At 43.1% G+C, this 18,258-nt stretch overlaps 1 protein-coding gene across 4 annotated transcripts in view; it reads left to right on the top strand.

Moving 5' to 3' along the window:
• OSBPL6 (oxysterol binding protein like 6) overlaps window positions 1-18,258 on the top strand; it is a 208,883-nt gene that overhangs the window by 178,099 nt on the left and 12,526 nt on the right. For all 4 annotated transcript variants that reach the window (XM_059727248.1, XM_059727246.1, XM_059727247.1 and 1 more), the window contains 10 exons: window positions 4,227-4,364; window positions 6,730-6,817; window positions 7,018-7,271; window positions 8,349-8,486; window positions 9,742-9,805; window positions 10,218-10,296; window positions 12,196-12,340; window positions 13,804-13,948; window positions 15,337-15,463; window positions 17,464-17,586. In XM_059727248.1, the coding sequence (XP_059583231.1) occupies window positions 4,227-4,364; window positions 6,730-6,817; window positions 7,018-7,271; window positions 8,349-8,486; window positions 9,742-9,805; window positions 10,218-10,296; window positions 12,196-12,340; window positions 13,804-13,948; window positions 15,337-15,463; window positions 17,464-17,586 (1,301 nt within the window). The remainder of the gene's footprint in view (window positions 1-4,226; window positions 4,365-6,729; window positions 6,818-7,017; window positions 7,272-8,348; window positions 8,487-9,741; window positions 9,806-10,217; window positions 10,297-12,195; window positions 12,341-13,803; window positions 13,949-15,336; window positions 15,464-17,463; window positions 17,587-18,258) is intronic.

Genomic DNA, 18,258 nt, shown 5'->3' with positions numbered 1-18,258 from the left:
TGGAGCAGGGCTGGTCCCACCCCTCTGCTCCCCAGTCATAGCAGGGACAGGCAGGGGTGGGGGCCTGGCCAGACCATGGCTCTGGAAGGGAGCAGGGAAGAGGTTCATTTCCCCCCTCTCTCCCCTGTCTCACCAGCACAGACCTGCATTTCTCCGCTGGCTGCTCCAGCAGTGGGGGTGTGGCCAGCCCTGACAGTAGTCTGGAGTGAACTGGCCAGGGTAGGGGTTTAATTCCCCCATCCCTGTCCCATGGACCCAAACTGAGGTCCATCTGGCACTCCCCATTCACTGCTGCAGCCGCAGGGCCATGGCCAGATGCCGGCCAGCGTGGACCCCAGGGGGTGGGGGAGGTAGGGAGGAGGGTTATTCTTCCTTATGCCCCTAGGAGACCGCAGCGGGGCCTGTCTGCCCCAACTGCCACCGCTGCTCGCTCCCTGCCTGGGGCAAGCGGTGGGATGAGCCCACTCCTGCTGCCTCCACCAGACGCTGAAGGGAGAAATAACCCCTCTCCCTCCCCCTCGCCTAAGGGGCCGTGCTGACCAGGTTCTGGTCGCACCCCTGCCCTACCACTGCAGTGGCGAGGGGGCAGGGCCCTGACAGGGGAGCAGCCCCTTCCATGGTGTCTGGGGGAGCATGAGCCTCTTCCTGGTGGGGGGCACCACAAGTGGGGGTCTGAGCTGCCACGGACTGTGAGGGGTGAGTGGTGGCAACAGGGCTTGGAGGGGGCCATAGCACCCCAAATTCCCCTAGCACTGCTGCCCTGCCACTCCCCCCACATAGTCCACAGCAGCTTTCCCCACATCACAGTGTGGCCCCCCCCCCTACTGGGAAGAGGCTTTCATGCAGGACAACATGACAGGGGCTAATGCCCCCATCATGGTTGCTCCCCCCTCACCACTCCAATGGCAGGGCAGGGGCAGGGCACTCCAATGGCTGGTTGGAATGGCCCCATAGGCAGGGGGAGAGGGCAGGGAGCTGGGTTTTTCCCCCCTCTGCTCCTGGGAAACCACATTGAGGCCTGCCTGCCCTGACTCCTGCTACTTGCTCCATGCATCGGGCAAATAGCAGGATAAGCCCTCTCTTGCCCCCTCTGCCAGATGCAGGAGGGAACCCCACTCCCTGCCTGCTCTCCCCGCCCAAGGGTTTGTGCCGGCCAGGCTCTGCCCCTGCCCTGTTCTGCCCTGCCAGTGGAGCAGTGACAGGGGGAGCAGTCCCTGTCATGGAGTCCCAGAGCGCAAGTCTCTTCTCAGCAGGGGGCCGTAACTTCAAGGCGACAAAAGCTGCTGCAGACTATGCGGAGGGGAGTAGCAGTGCTGGTGGGTTTTGGGGGGCTATGGTCCCCTCCGAGCACAGTCTGTAGCAGCTCTGACCCCAGCTTGTGGCCCTCCCACCAAGAAGAGGCTCGTGCTCCTCAGACACCATGGCAGGGGCCATGGTCACTCCTCACTTGCAGCTTCAGTGGCAGGGTACGGGTGCGATCAGAGTCCAGCTGGCATGGCCCCTTAGGCAGTGGGGCAGGGAGAGGAGTTATTCCTCCCTCCCTCTGGCATCTGGCAGAGTGGGCAGGAGGGGGCTTATCTTGCCACTTGCCCCATGCAGGGAGTGAGTGGCCATCAGATTGGGCAGAACCCACTGCAGTCCACCGGGGGCAGAGGGGGAATTACCCACCTCCCTGCCCCCTCTGCCTCAGCATGCCATGCCGGCCAGCATCTGGCTGTGCCCCTGCCACTGCAGCAGTGAGGGTGGGGAGTGCCTGGTGGACCCTGGCTCCAGTCCATGGGACATGTATTAATTCAACCCCCTCCCTGACCTGTTCACTTCAGGCTACCGCCGGGCCTGGCCATGCCCCCCCATCGCAGCTTCTCTGCAGCTGAGGGCTGCTCTAGTGCCCCCCCCTCCCCCCCCGGCTCCTGGCCTGAGTGGCTGCAGGCATGTGCTTGCATTTCCTCGGTCCAGAGGGAATGTCTCTACGGTTGCAACCTGGTTCAGTCTAGGTGGGTTAGCGTAATCTTCAAAGACTGAATCAATTCAGGCTCCGGCTTCTTGAATGTCAGTCCCTAGCCAAAGTAAGCATCATAGTGGTATTAAGCCTTTGCAAGATTTGATCCTTCCTGGTTCCCTGTCCTCAGTCAACAAAGAGCATTTATATCAATGACAATTCACCTTGGCTTACAAGAAGAGAAGATTTGAATGTAGGTAGACATATGTTATAAATTTACGTTGTCACTCTCCATCACTGCTACTGGTGTGTGTATTTCACCATGTTTTGTATTGGTCATTTCCATTCAGAAACGTGTTTTTTTTTTTTTTTTTATGCATCAGCTATTTCAATTAACATGCAATTTGCCTCCTAATTTTTTCCCAAGAATTAAAAAGGGAGGAAATGTTCTTAATTTTTCTTGTTTATTTTTGGAAAAATGGAATTTTACAGGAGCTCAGCATGGTGGAAATCTGGAGATGCCATATGCAGCAGTTTCAAAGCATAATAGTCTGGAGTGAAAATTTAACAGAGACTTTTTCTCCGATTATTTTATTTTGTTGGTTATCATTGACATTATTTAGTTATTTCTGCAGGCTTTGGTATAAAAGCATCTGATCATCTGATTCTACGGAGTTTGTAAGCTGGGGCCTGCTTACATTGAATTGTAAAAGTTTAAGGCTCCGAATATGAATCCTCCTGATCATGCTATAATACAATCCATACTCTGTGTACACTCAATTGTTTCTGCAAAAAAAGCCCCCTAAAACAGCAACCATAACAATATACAGAAATGTTAGCGGCTTTACTCCCAACTATTCAGACTTGTTTCAGCAATTCATTGAGCAGGTGACATTTGTGTCCACAGAAGGTAGGCTACTCATCTGGAAATACACTCTAGAGTATTTTTTTAATCAAGTTGACTCAGGAACAGAAATAAATATTTAATGTTTCATTTATTTTGATATTTTTAGTACCTGTCTTAGGCTCTGTTATCTTGTACTAATTAGAACCAAAAAATTCTAGCTTATTAAGAAACTTAAAACTTTAATGGCTTGCTAATAAAACAGCACTAAAAAACTAGCTTTTTCTGTGGTGATAAGCCATCAAATGCTGTAAGTCATGAATTTTAATTTGGAGTCAGCTTGTAGGCCCAAATCTGCAAGCTTTTGTCCTGGACACCATATATGCACTTCTGTAGTTTGTGCATGGGAGAATCTGTAGTCTTTCCAGCCTGGGAAAAGCTCCTTTAAGAGGAAGTTTGATGGCAACTGGTTGTAAAGGAAGCCTTGGCAGCATGACTTCAAAGGACTCCTAGTGCCAGAGGGTTGCGGAGTAGGGGTTGGGTAGTTACACAGCATGGGGAATCTTCTTCAGAGACCATGTTGGCCACATGTATCTTAATAGGTCTCCAAAGAGTCTGGGACAGGACTTCTTATTCATGCCATAGTGAAGCAACACCTTACACTCTCCTTGCCCAGTATGAAGTGATTTAAGGCATACATCTTGAATAGTTTTTACATCTATCATGGGTTTTCTGATGATGGATAATAGTCTGTCCCTTATTATACAATTGTTTTGATTGAAGTCATAACTAACTCCTTCCCTTTAGCTCTGCTGGCTCCAGTTTTGGCATCAATTATGAATAAGATTTGAAGCATACCCAGGGAATAAGCACATGGAATAAGAAACTTCCGTACTCACTCTTCTGATCATAATTGCACATCAAGTGATTATCACTACAGAAATGAGGCCTTGCGTTGAGAATAATAATTAAAAATAACTACCCAATTTTATAAGGGTTTTTTGTTTTGGTATGTGTATCAAAGCTAGTTTCAGTACTGAGAAAAATTATATATTGTAAAAGATTTCTCCTTCCCAGGAATCTCTTTATCTAGAGTTCATGGTTGAGATTGGTTTGGAACTGCATAACAGAGGGTACAAAGGGTGTCTCTTTGGATGCAGTATCCAGATTCATGAGTATTTACATTGCTGAAGCTTGCATATAACTACTGTTGAATATGGTTCAAATGAAGGAACATATTTTTACAGCTGTGTAATTATTCAGATTGTATTTAATTGTGTAATAGTCCCAGTCTCTTTTGTTAACTGTACTCGAGTATCTAGGGAAATGTTGGCCCAAGTAAAAGGTCTTTGTGTTATTTTTTTCTAAACTGTCTCTTTCTGATTTATAGTTCTGCTCAACTAGAAATAACATCTTATATCCTGGTGTTTATTTTGTTTACAGACTGGTGAACAAATCCATGTTAGTCTCCCATTGAACCAACAAGTTTCTAATGAGAGCAGGCTCTCTATGTCTGAATCTGTCTCTGAATTCTTTGATGCACAGGAAGTACTTATATCAGCAAGCTCTTCAGAAAATGAGGTAGGTCATTGTACTGGGTCATGTCCTTCTAGTTGGCAATCTTCTGAGACCAAGTAGCAGAAAACTACAACTGCCAAATGACATTTTCAACCTAATTAGGAAATGTTTCTATCTGTGGAAGAGAAATTCATGGAGAGCACCGTGGAAAGTTTGAATCATTGTGTAGTAGTACAGTACATTTTGTTGTATGTCCTTATTAGAAAATTGAATCTTAAGGAAAAGATCCATTGATTTAAGATGATAAGTCATTTGGGGGAAATATCTGACCTGGGCACTCATTCGAGCTGATCCAAATTTAAGCAGTTAAGTACAGTTAAGAATAAAGCTACAATCTCCAACTCCAGTTTTTTCATTTGCCTGAACAGGGCTTTGACATTGAATTATGTGGGTTTGCACTGCAGAATTCACTACCTCTTGTGTAAGTGACATGTGGAACGTATTTTGTGTTTCTATTATTTGTGCTATCCAGTTTCCCTAATCTTTCTGCTGTCTTCTTGAATAATCATGTGTTGCTAATTACACCCTTCTATAAATGCTCTTGCAGAACTTGTAATTGAAACACTTAACTTTCTAAATAACATGTTAGTGACCTCCTCAACACTTACGACTACAGTTTGTATTCACATTGATGAAGAGCATCAATATCCTTTTCTATCAAGTCCTTTTTTCAGGCAAATTCCTTGAGGTGGATTCTTCCATAGCTGCTACCTTAAACCCAAAATTAATAATTTGAATCAATTTAAAACAGATTTAAACACCTTCCTTGCAGTAGGTACAGCTCTTGCTCTTGCAGGTCTTCTTACAGAGCAACCCTGCAGAATTGAGTCTTACATCTCCTTTTTCAAAACATTAACATTCTCCTGTTGTGTTTGCAGTGCAAACTGCATGGTATTGTGCATTTTCATGAGAGTCGGAAAGTAAAACTCACTAGAATAAAATCAGGCGAGTTCTGTTCCGGTGTTAAAACAGAAGACATTACATATATATTAATCTAACATCACCTCTTTGCACCTCTTTCCTGCTAAAAGGACTAGTGTTTCCTTATCGATTCAGTGAAGATATAAAAGTTTCTAATTGCACAAGTGTATGAAGGAAGCACGGTAGCCCTGAAACAGCGACAGTGGTAACTTAAAATGAAAGAAAAAAAATCTTGGATCAAATAATTTACGAATTGGATTAAAGTATTGATTTTAAAGTTCCTGTGATCATCCACATGTTGTTAACAATAGGTATTTAAAAAGACAGAAGTAATTCTTTTGTATTCATTTTTTTCAGTGCACAGAATCTACCAGGGTACAAAACTCTTAATAACTGCATGCTACATTTGAAAAAAATACACTTTGTTCTAATGTCAAATTAAATGAAAACAAAGCTCCCAAAACACATTTCATTCCATAAGATTGATCATTTTGGGTAAATAAAAAATGGAGTGAATAAGTTGTTCTCTGCTCTTAAAGTCAACACATTTGGGCTGTGATGGTTTAACAGGGAAAGCAAATTCCAGACCTTTTAGCTGTGTATCAATAGTTCTATCTCTAATCAGAGATTCAGATAAGGGTATAAACAGACATGAAAAATGGCAGGGATGTAAGCTGTTATGATGTAACTGTTACATCTTCATGATTCTATAGAGTTACAAATGTAACAAAATTGTTACAGCTTTAACTTGGTTTGGTTCAGGTTTAAAGTTACAGTGATTTACCCAGCTTGTATCATGCACCTCGGAGTTTCTTGCATGCTCCTGAGTGTCTCCTTTCCATTTTCAAAGTGATTAAAGGGTATGGTTGTCCATACCATAAGAGAAAGTTGTAGAAGTCTGAGAGAGAGGCACATACACAAGTGTAAATGAAGTGTATTGGTGTTTTCTCTCTCTTCGCCTGGTTGGCTTGAACTGAATCCCACTGAAGTTAATGAGCTTTTATTCTCTTATCTTTTATACATTCTTAAATTACTCATCACTTCAGCATTTTTTGCTCCGTTAGTAATTCATTAAGTAACATGGCTAACATCTGCCATGGATTTCTTCTCTCCATCTGCTCTCTGGGAGAAACTTTGATGGGATTTGACTCAGACCAACTGAGGGTAAAGAGGGAATCTAATTTGGAGTATTAGGTAAAATGAGGTTGAATGGTTTTTGTCTATGTTATTTGGAATTTAGGACAATAAAGTGAATATAACACTTCTTTTTATGCTATTAGAGCTTGTTTCTTTGTATGTGCAAACTGAAATACAGGTGGTAGATCTAGTTTAAAATCTGCCAAGCTGGAGATACTTTCTTTGAACGTTTGTTTTTCTAATTATATTCTTGCCTAACTTACATGTGTTTACTATACACTTGATATTTTTTATTTATTTTCTTCCTTAGGCTTCTGATGATGAATCTTACATCAGTGATGTGAGTGATAACATATCTGAGGACAATACCAGTGTCACTGACAACATATCCCGACAAAGTAAACACCATATTTTTAAAAGACTAATAATTGATGTTGTTTCATATCATGAACCAAATTTACCGAAGGTGTAAGCAAACACAGCTCAGCTGATAATAGTAAGATTGCATCTGCTTACATCAGTGGTGACTTTGGTCCCATGAATGAATTTTACTATTTTCAAAATGCTATTTCAATGCAGTAATATACTTTCCCTCCAGTTCTCAATGGTGAGCTGACAGGAGGCGCCTTCAGGAATGGACGACGGACTTGTCTTCCAGCTCCCAGTCCTGATACCAGTAACATCAATCTGTGGAATATTTTAAGAAATAATATTGGTAAAGATCTCTCCAAAGTGTCCATGCCAGTTGAGCTCAATGAACCTCTCAATACTTTGCAACATCTTTGTGAAGAACTAGAATACAGTGAACTCTTGGACAAGGCTGCTGAAACAGATGACCCCTACGAACGCATGGTAAGGAGTTTAGTACAGCACAACTTCACATATGCGAGGGCTCAGATTTTCACTTATTCTTCCCAGGACTATCATGTGGAATCCCACACAGGACTTTGGTGAGACTCTCTCTCCAAGGATTAGGAAGCCAGGAGACTTCAGATAAATCATCTGGGTACTGATGACATTATGGTTCCCAAAGTCCTGCTCTCTCTCCCCCAACTATACAGTTGGTCCAAATGAAAGATATCACAAAAAACAAAAGAATACATATCCTGGACCATCATGTCTACAGCAATACTCCAACCCGATTGCACACAAGCAGTATCTGTGCTCTGTGCCTTCCTACTGCAGTCACCACTTCTCAAGAACATACAGAAACTAGGAAGGAGAGAGTAATACTATTGATGGCTTTCTGGCAGACAAGGCTATAGCTGTGAAGTTTTTGATTAACCTGGCATTGGATCTTCTAATGTCCCTGCTTGACGTCTGCATGCTAAAAAACAATTCTTCATCCAGGCTTGGGCGAGTTCAAAATGGATATTTGGATAAAGCAGTTGTCATTGTTATACATCTTAGAAAGAAGATAACAGATGCAATTTATTCTGCTGTCTAGTGCGATATCTGCAATTAAACAATCATAATATTATACAAGCAAAACGTTGCCTTGAATACTTTCAGATGAGTCTTTTTGTAAGTGCTGACCAAAAAGTCACAGTACTGGTACAGAAGAGGTCAGCTAACATAATTTCTGCTATTAAACAAGTGCTAAGGAAAGAAGCCTGATTCTTTTGTATTGTTTCGCATTTTGTATAGTGCCCAGAAACCATGAAAATAGAAAGCTGTAGGCTTTTTTTTCCCCTCCATTACTTTTAGGTACATTGACAGCTTTCTATCAATATGTAACTGTTAAAATACAAACATGTAAACAAGTAAAATACAAACAAGTAAAATACATACAGTAAACAAACTGTTTCCAAATGAGAGGGAAATTAAGTACTTTTAAATGGAAAAATTATTCACATTGATGCTTAAACAATGTGGGAGAACACCTTAAAGGATCTTCAATTATTTTCTCTTCTTTGTTTTCTTTAACAGGTTCTTATAGCTGCCTTTGCAGCTTCCGGATATGCTTCCACTTACTTCAGAGCAGGAAGCAAGCCATTTAATCCAGTGCTTGGTGAGACTTATGAATGTATTAGAGAAGATAAAGGATTTCGATTTTTTTCAGAGCAGGTAATATCTATTTCTAAGTAACTGCTAAAGAAAGTTTAGAAATAGATTTTGATTTCTTTACAAAAGTGACCTAATTTTCTAGTGAAAGTTTGCTACTGAAAAATTTATTGAATGCCAGTACATGTATACATATGTGTGTGTAATATATATACGTGTGTGTGTGTATAGCAAAAGGGATTCATATAAACCATCTCCTTTAAAGTGTCAGAATATCATGTTGAGGTTCTTTGTTTAGTTGTTTCTTCTAACAATATACACTATTGAACACTCTTTACTAGAGGTGCACCAATGCATTGGTCCGATATCAGATCAGCACTTGTATAAAGAAAATTGTATCAGAAATTGGCCAGTAAACACCCCGTGCATGCGCACAGCTGCAGCCACAGCACATAGGTGTCAAGGAGCACAGCCTGGCAGCTTGGAGAGCTGCGTCCAGCTGGTAAATCTGTTGTTGTGGAAGGGGAGGGCAGAGGGAAGGGATATGAAGGGGGCAGATTGAGGCCCCTGCGGTGAGGGAGGGAGGGAGTGGGGCTGGGGCTGGGGCAGGCACTGCCCAGCCAGAGTGGGACGGGATGTGGGACAGAGCCACAACTTGTCTGGGTGGCATTGGGGGTGGGATCTGTTCCTGCAGCTGTGCGCACCCATGGAGTGTATGGGGAGCATGTGCCCCCAGATCTGTGTGGGGCTGGGGTGGGACAGGCTGCTGCTGTGGGCTGGGGCCGAAGCAGGGTCTGGGCCAGGCTGTGCTCAGGGCAAGGTGGGCGGCAGCATTAGGAGGGGAGGTTGGGGGGGGCTATGGTGAATTTTGGAGTGGCTGCAGCCCCTCCCATAGCTCCCCTCCCAGCACTGGCCCATGAAGCAGCAGGTGCTTCCCCCCTCTCCCCACACCACCTGGATGAGCCTCAGCTTTTTCCCATGCCCTGCCTCACCCTGGCTGGGCAGTGTCTGCCCCAGCCCTACTCCCTCCCTCACCGCAGGGGACTCAATCTGCCCCCCTCTTCCCTCCCTCCTCCCTTTTCACCACAACAGACATACCAGCTGGATGCTGCTCTGCAAACTGCTGCGCTGGGTATTGGAAATCAGATCAGTATTGGCTGATAAGCCTCTTTAAAAATCAGCTGTCAATATCAGCCCAAAACATCTCTATCGGTGTACCTCTAGTTTTAACTTTTACATAAATAGTAGTTGTATTGATTCTAAAGCTTTTTTGTGTATGTGTTAAACCACTCTTCGCTTCCATTATTTTTTTTTTCAGGTTAGCCACCATCCACCCATTTCTGCCTGTCACTGTGAATCAAAGAATTTTGTGTTTTGGCAAGGTAAATATTGTAATTCAATGGACAAAGATCCAATTTTATGTAAATAAAAATTATCATCTAAAAATGTTAGTGTGTTTTCCATCTGGGACTTTAAATGTGTTTTTTTTTTTAATGTTAAGTTGGTGCTGACTGCTGTATTGAAGTGTTTCACTTTGTGTTAAAATGAGCTGATGCATTATGATAATCGCCAGTGTTATTTGTGTAAAAACTTTAAGACCTGTATTAGCTTTTCTGTATTAGTTTCTCTGACTGGTTGGAGGACTGATTTTCATCTGGTATAACCCTTTTCTCCAGATCAGGCTACTGTTCTGTTCAAAACGGGTCTAGCATAGATTGATCTGGTATACCATAAATCAGTGCAAATAAAGTTTGGGTTTTTTTGTAATTTTGTAAAGTTTCCACTCTCATTTAGATATCAGATGGAAAAATAAGTTCTGGGGGAAATCGATGGAAATTCTTCCAGTTGGAGCACTGAATGTGACTCTTCCAAAGTAAGCTACTGTCTTGTTTCCTTTGTTTAATGTTGGGTTATACTGCTTCCTTCTGAATGGTTTGTAATTAAGTGTACAGACCTCAGAAACATAGTAACAGGCAAGATATTAACTACCTGCTCAAATCTCCCATGTTATAAGAGTTAAAATCACGCTGAAGTAGAACTGGAAGGGACCTCTGGAAGCTGTCTAATTTGGGGTGGCATATGAGGCGAATACAGGCCTTAATTTGTGGCACACCTGCCAAAAAGGGTGGTCCTCAGTGATCTGGTCCATCGCTTCTGCTCAAGTCAGGATCATCCATGATTAAATCATTGCAGCCAAGTGTTTGTCTAACCTGATTTTAAAAACTATCAAGGATGGAGATTCCACAACCTCTCTGGGGAGCCAGTTCTAATACTTAACCACCCTCATAGTGGAAAGTTCTTCCTAATATCCATCCTTTTACCACAGTTTAGACCATTGCACCTTGTTCTGGCCCTTGTGAGCAGAAGTGGATCCAGAGTGGGTGCTGTGGCACAGCTGTATCCCCCCTTTTGGATTGCACTACACCGTAGGAGCCTCCAGGACTTTCTGAAGTCCCAAAAGCAGCTGAAAATCCTCTCCCTTCCCCTTCCTGCCCAAAGACATCCCCTCTCACCAGCCCTCTGCACCCTCCATTTCCTCCCTCCACTGCCTTTTTCTGCTCTCCCGAAGGTGGGGAAGCACCAGAGCTGTTCCTACCTTCATTGAGCTGGGGATGGGGACAGTGGCAGTAGGGATGGACAGGGTGGCCTGGGAGGGTGTCAGGCCAAGTACTCTCCCACCACCCTGTTTCTGTTGTCCCCTTCCCAGCTGAGCCAGCCCCTGGCTCAACCCTACTGTCTCTGGAGCTTCTTCCCCCCAAAACAATGGAGAAGACAGCAGTGGGAGTCAGGGGAAGTGAGGGAAGAGGAGGGGAGTGTGCCTCTGAGCTGAAAGGGGAAGGGAGGAAGGATTTTTACGTGCTTTAGGGATTTTTAAAAGTCCCCAGAGGCTTCCTCTGAGCAGTCTGCTTGCACTTTGGGGAGTGAAGGAAACTGGGAACAGGGGAAGCAGCCACCCCTGCAACATGGGTTGCTGCTCCTGCAACCCCTCTAGGAAATCCTGGATCCACCCTTGCCTCTGGACAAACAAAATAATCTATCATCATCATCTTTATAAGCATCACTGGGATATTTGAAGACTGTTATCAAATCACCCCCTCAGTCTTCTCTTCTTCTCCCAACTAAATAGTCCCAGCCTTTCCTTAAAAATCATGTTTCTCAAACCTCTATTCATGTTTGTTGCTTTTTGCTGGACTTATTCTAATTTGTCCTTCATAAAGTGCAGTGTTCAAACAGGGCAAAGTACTTTAGGTAAGGTCTCACTAGGGCTAAATAGAGCAGAAGAATAGCATCTGTTAACTTGCAAGTGGTGCTCCTATTAATGCTGTTGGGAGCAATATGCCACTAATCTATTGTTGTCCACTTTCTTTTTCCATTTTTGATTCATTTTTCTTATATTTGCTCCCATTGCATCTGAGAGCAATATATTGTAACTATAGCACCAGTACAGTATAACATTTTAGTAAATCCTATTGAAGTAATTGATTCGGGACAAAGTGGCCAACATTTTGAGAATTCACACAGTGCCAGGCATTCATGGCTCACTGGACCGCTGCAATGGGGGTGAATGTCACCCATATGAACTGATTCAGGGTTAGCATTAGGAAATAATAGTCATAATTAAAATGGAAGCTTTAATTACAGTGAGCAACTTACTGTTGTTTCAAACAGTTTTGAGGGATATTTTTTATATGATAATATGGCTGAATTTCACTTTGTCAGTAATGTTGCAACTTAATTTTCATTTCCATTTATTTCATAACTTTATCCTCAGGTATGGAGATCACTATGCATGGAACAAAGTCACAACCTGCATACATAACATCCTTAGTGGAAGGAGATGGATAGAACATTATGGAGAAATAACTATCAGAAACACAAAAAGCAGTATTTGTATTTGTAAACTCACATTTGTCAAGGTAACTTTCTGTGATACAACAGTAAAATGTTTGTCTGTCTTTCCATCCACCTACCTATCCCTCTTTTTTATTTTAAATGTTATGAGTGGCCATATTCTGCTATTTAATAACATGAATATCAGGAACAACTCTGTGGACTTCATTGTAGTTAATCTGGTGTCAAGCTAGTCTAAACAGGATTAGAATTTTTCTGATTATCTTATCTCATAAAACAGTGGTGCTTTGTTTTACTGTATACAGATGTCTTGATGATGGGCATATATGAAATATAACTCTAGATTGATTTTTTTTTTTTTAAAGCTGAATTTTCTCCTAAAAATAATGGAAATAAAGGATATATTTTCAGTGGTATAAAGACACGCAAGTGCAAAAGGCCCATTTCAAAGGTAGCAGTGACTCATTAATGCTTGCTTCATGAATTGGATAGTTGGCCCAGAAATAAAGGTGTAAGGAATAGAAATGTTTGTGAAGAGGATCAAGAAAAGCAAATGCAGGGTATTATGGATGGAAGTACTCCACCTTCCATGTGTAGTTTACTGGACTTGGCACAAGAGTTCCTCCATACTATCAACTGGAATTAATCAGAAACTCAGTCATATAGGAAGAGAAAAAACACTTGAAGCTCATCCTTCAGTTTTCATGGGGTGTTTGGATGCCAAAAAGATGCAGGAAGCCACCTGGCAAAGAGGCTGTCTGGTGCTTATATATGCAGACAGTTTAATGAGGATAATCAAACCTTTTTACAGCACAACAGATAACAGTTCTCATGAAAGCCATGTAATAACATACTTTTGCCAAAGTACTCAGTATTCATATTTTAAGTTTTCAACATTTATGTAGATTGACAGTAAACTGAGAAATGACAGATTTGATGCAAAATCTGGAATCTCTTCAGTAATATTTGCAAATATGTACGCATTTTAATTTTATATGTGCATTTTTTCTGTATAGAAAATAATGTAAATTTAAATATTTTTCATTGTACTCCACCAGCTAAAAAGTTTGAGAGAACTTTTTGTTTTCCTTAGTTTTAGAGATCAAGGCATGCAGAACTGTAGTGTCACAGAAAAACATTTTCTTTCCTGTGTTCCAGTGCAACTAGGACATATTTGAAGTAAATTTTAATATAAGTGCCAGTAATCATGACTTGTGCTCTACAAGGACCTACCATGAAAAGTCCCTGCCCTTCAAATTTATACTTCAAACTTTATAGACCTCTACCAGGTCTCTAGACAATTCTTTATAGGTTTGTTGATAATTTTGGAAAGAAAAATTCAAATATGTTACATCCTCATTCATATTTCAGCTTTGAAGGAAAAAAAAAACTTTAATTTTTGTCTCTTGGAGATGTTCTCTCTGAATATCCATATACAGTAATATTTAGAACAACTGTATTTTAAAATTAATGTGATAAAATGTGATGAGGAAATCGATCTGTAATCCTTTGCTTTGTTACATTTCAGTTAAATTACTGGAATTCAAATGCAAATGAAGTCCAAGGAGTTATCATGGACCAAGAAGGAAAGGTTGTGCATCGCCTCTTTGGAAAGTGGCACGAAGGACTGTACTGTGGAGTTGCACCTTCAGCAAAGTGTATATGGAGGCCAGGTAAGGAGATGCTGATAAACTGCTAACTCAGTTGGGTAGTTTTTGTCATGATTTGTGTTTGCGTACTGTCTATAGAGGTGATTGCATAATAACTTAAAAATAAATTTTGAGTTTTGTATATTGTGTGGTATGTGTATATGTGGTGTGGGGGGTGGTGTGGTGTGTGTCTGTGTATAGTGGGTGGGGGGATGGTGTGTGGGGGAGTGTATGGTGTGTGTGGTGGGGTGTATGCTGTGGGGGGGGTGTATGGGGGTGTGTGGCTCTGTGTGTGTGGTAGAATGTGGGTGTGTGAGCTGTGAATGTGAGAGAGGGGGGTGGTGTGGGGGTGGTCTATCGCTGGTGGTCCCTGCTGGAGCCCATTGCCTTCCCTGCTGGGGCTGTGCTTCAGGAGGGGAAGCCCCAGCCCTGACAGGGAAGGCACCTGGGTCCAGCATGTGTGGCTTCCCTTCCTGTGCCTGGTGAGTGCAGGAGCTGCACGTGAGTGTCAGGGAGCACTGGCAATACAGACAGCTCGGGGGAGGCTGTGCCCCTTGCCCCAATGTACAGTGTGGCCCGGAGCCATGCTCCACCGGGCAGCTGCACCCTGAGCACCCCACCTATTGCTGCTGCCCCATGGAGGGAGTGTGGGTGGGTTCCCCACACCCCCCGCCTTCCCTCACACCCACATGCTGCTCCCCCAAGCGCAGCTCTGCGCTGCTGCCAGCCCCACACTCCGGGCTCCCTACCAGCTGCATCCCAGGCCCTGCTGCTTCCCTACCTGCTGTCTGGAGCCTGCAGGAGACCGGGGAAGTGGAGCTGGTACCTGGGGGCTGCAGCAACAGCAGGTCTGCCTAGAAGCTGAATGCTGGCCGGGCAGGGCCCTTCAGCCCACGAGGGTGGGAGCAAGGCAATAGGGCATTTTAGGGGGTGGGTGTACACGTGGGTGGCTCGCTTCCACCCTCGTGGGCAGAAGGGCTGGGGCACAATTTATTGGGCAGCCCTGCAGGCTGAATGAAAGTGCTTGGTGGGCCGGATCCAGCCAGTGAGCCATATTTTGCCCGCCCCTGCTTTAATGTAATTATTCTATAAATGATGCTTTTCTGGAAAGAGGCAAAAGTGCTCATCTTGAATGAAAACTTCTCAGAGATTTCACAAAAGCAGAGGAAGATTTAAAAAGTCTTGGATCTATCATGCAAGTAAAGCTTGTATAATCTTATCAACATTAATATTAAGTAAAATATGTTCCACATAGGAAATAACATTAGATGCATGTTAATTTTACTTAAAAGTATTAGAATATATAACTATTTTACTGGATTTGTAACTTTGTTAAATTCATGAGGCTTTATGTGTATGTTTATAACAATTGTTAAAACAAGCATATTTCTTTCTTGCATGTGTTCATACAGGCTCCATGCCAACGAACTATGAACGTTATTATGGTTTTACAAGGTTTGCTATTGAGCTCAATGAGTTAGATCCTGCGTTAAAAGATCTTCTTCCAGCAACAGATGCACGATTTAGGCCAGATCAAAGGCAAGAAAGCTCATTAAATATTTAGTATATCTGACTACTAAGGGGAAGAGTTTGAAACCAGTATTGAATTTTGTCCGGATCCGCACAATACGGTGTGTTTATGTCTCAGAGGCCCCCTCTACGTATTACATTTATGTGATGATTAATGTGTTAATGTGCAATAAATATGAAGTGGTATACAGTGGCAAACTAGCCATAAAAATCTTGTACATTATGTTTTTCATATGACACCTTCAATTAAACCTTTGGCAGGGCAGGGGCAGACAATCAGCTGATTGTCCACTCTGGCCGTAGGACTACAGCAGGATCTTCACTTGGGATCTCAGTACAGTCTGGGGCTGCCACCCATTCAGCTGAATGTTGGCCACAGCCACAGACTACCAGGACCACTTTGAGACTCTGGTGTGGTCTTGTGGTTGGAGCCGACAAGTAGGTGATAATTGGCTCCAGGCCTGGATCTGTGGACACTCAGTTTTCAGTTTTGCAGTGCAGGGGGAGCTCAGGATTATAATCCTGAGCTCACCCTGCATTGGCAACTTGGATATGCTCCCTGATCCCAAAATCTCACCTCCTGCCATGCATGTGTGGAATGGCAGAAGGCACGATTGTTGGGACTAGGGGTCAGATCTCATTGCACCTTTAAATGAATGTGTGCCAGGAGCCAGATCATTGGTAGATTCTGCTGTTAAAGAATGTATAATGCTACAGTGGAAATGCTTCCTGAGTTCAGAAAAAAGGGAGAAGACAGATATGCTAGTGCCATAAAAAATGTTTATGGCAGAGGCAGAATTGCTTTGGATGAGCTAAGACACATTGTAAAATGTCTTTTCCTGTTCCAGTGCAAGGAAACAGTGTCCACCAACAGGTACCTGCTGTTAGACGTGTTTTTTTTTCCTGACTACCTAAGCACTCCACCTGAATCACTTCTGAGAACACTCCTGGTCCAAGGAGTTGTCATGGACTAAGCCAGTGGTACCCAGCCTTTTCACTCCATGGGTTGAGTGAGGGGTGCCAGATCCGGGTGGTAGGCTCAATCTAGCACAGTGCTGTGGGGGCCCAGTCTGGCCACAGGTGGGGATGCACAGCCCATGCTTGATCTGGCCATCCAGGAGAGTGAGGAATGGCTCAGCCCTAATCTGGATGTGTGGGGAAGGGGCAGTGCAAGATCCAGGCATGAGGAATGGGGGGCAAGGAGCAGCCCAACTCTAATCCTGATGCATGGGGGAGGTGGAAAGGAGCCAGAGTGGCCTCAGTCTGGATAGGTGGGTGGGGAGGGGGAGGAGCAGCCTGGAATCGATCCAGATGTGGAGAAGGGTATGGGAGTAGAGTGGCCCAGCCCTGATCTGGACATGTGGGGAGGGGGCAGGGGAAGGGAGCAGCCCAGGTCAATCCAGATGAGCAGGGTGTGGGCCTGGTCCTGATCCTGTTGTGCAGCAGCAGCTTGGAAGAGGCTGGATCCAGCTTCAAGGAGCTTCCACTGCAATCCTGCTGCCAAATTTCCCAACCCATAGGGATTCCTGCAGGCTGGATGGCATGGTTACACAGCTGGATTTGGATTTGGCCTAAGAAACAGGGGTTGAGCACCCCTGGACTAAGCTATCGTGTAGATACACTGGTAACTTTGCAGTCCAGCATAGAGGCACCAAATGATTTTTGTGGCTAATAAATAATGCAGTGCCATTTTGAATTGCTCTTTGGAACTTAGACACGTAGACTCTGCCTAAGTTCCATTTAGATGCTTAAGAAGGCACTTTGAATTCTGCTCAAAGAGACAGCATTTCAGAAAGGTATAAATTAAAAACTTTCATATTTTGGACCAGGGCTTAAACCAGGTGCCTAGAGCTGAAGAAAGGAAATAGATCATAATTGCACTGTTCTTTTCAATTACAGTGAGCATTATTTTCTGTGCTGAACCTTATTATGACAATGTTTTTACATAAGGTACTATTATAGAAGCTAACAACATCTAACTGCTAACAAATCTATTATTGTCTGGACAGATTTTTGGAAGAAGGAAATGTAGAAGCAGCATCAGCTGATAAGCAGAGAATAGAGGAACTCCAGAGAAGTAGAAGGCGGTACATGGAAGAAAACAACATTGAATACAAACCAAAATTTTTTAAGTGAGTAAATTCATTTTAGTAATAAGCCTGCATCTTACTGTAAGTCCATCAACATATGAGAAAAACAAAGAGGACATTTGAATGTTAAGACAGAAGGCCCCAGCATAGTGCAATGAAGAAGTGAAAATAGGGATGCCGTTTCATATCAAGAAAAATCTTTGTGTATACTTTCCATGTCTGATACATTTTAACATATTGTAAAGGAATTTTTCTACTTATCAAATGACTGGCTTGATGAGAGTGACTGGCTTGTCAGTTGAATCCCCTTAATTGTCCATAAATCAAGAAAGACATGGGCCAGAGCCATACAAGTTTCTATATAGATAATCTTCCTGGTTTAACTATAAAATGGCAAAAAAATGGCAGCAGAAAAAGAGATTGTAAAACAGATTGAACAGAAAATGTTTAAGATATTTTTAAATTGTAATTTTTGTGGGGGTGTGATTTTTAATTTAAATATTTCTTTTAAATCTGGGAAGCCCAAAATTAAGAGCCTTTATGTTAGTTTATGCAAACCCTGCGATGAAACCACCTGGTAGAATTTCACTGTAGAAGAGAAGCAAAGTGCAAAAATGAAATAAACAGCATAAATGATGAAAACCTCTGAGCCTGAAGCCAGACCTGCGTGAATGGATCCCCTCCATGCTATAGCTGTTTCAGTCAGCAAGGCTT

The sequence above is a fragment of the Alligator mississippiensis genome, chromosome 4, assembly GCF_030867095.1.
Source record: "Alligator mississippiensis isolate rAllMis1 chromosome 4, rAllMis1, whole genome shotgun sequence".
NCBI lineage: Eukaryota > Metazoa > Chordata > Crocodylia > Alligatoridae > Alligator > Alligator mississippiensis.
The sequence above is the reverse complement of the archived record's forward strand: the minus strand, read 5'-3'. Positions and strand labels throughout refer to the sequence as shown.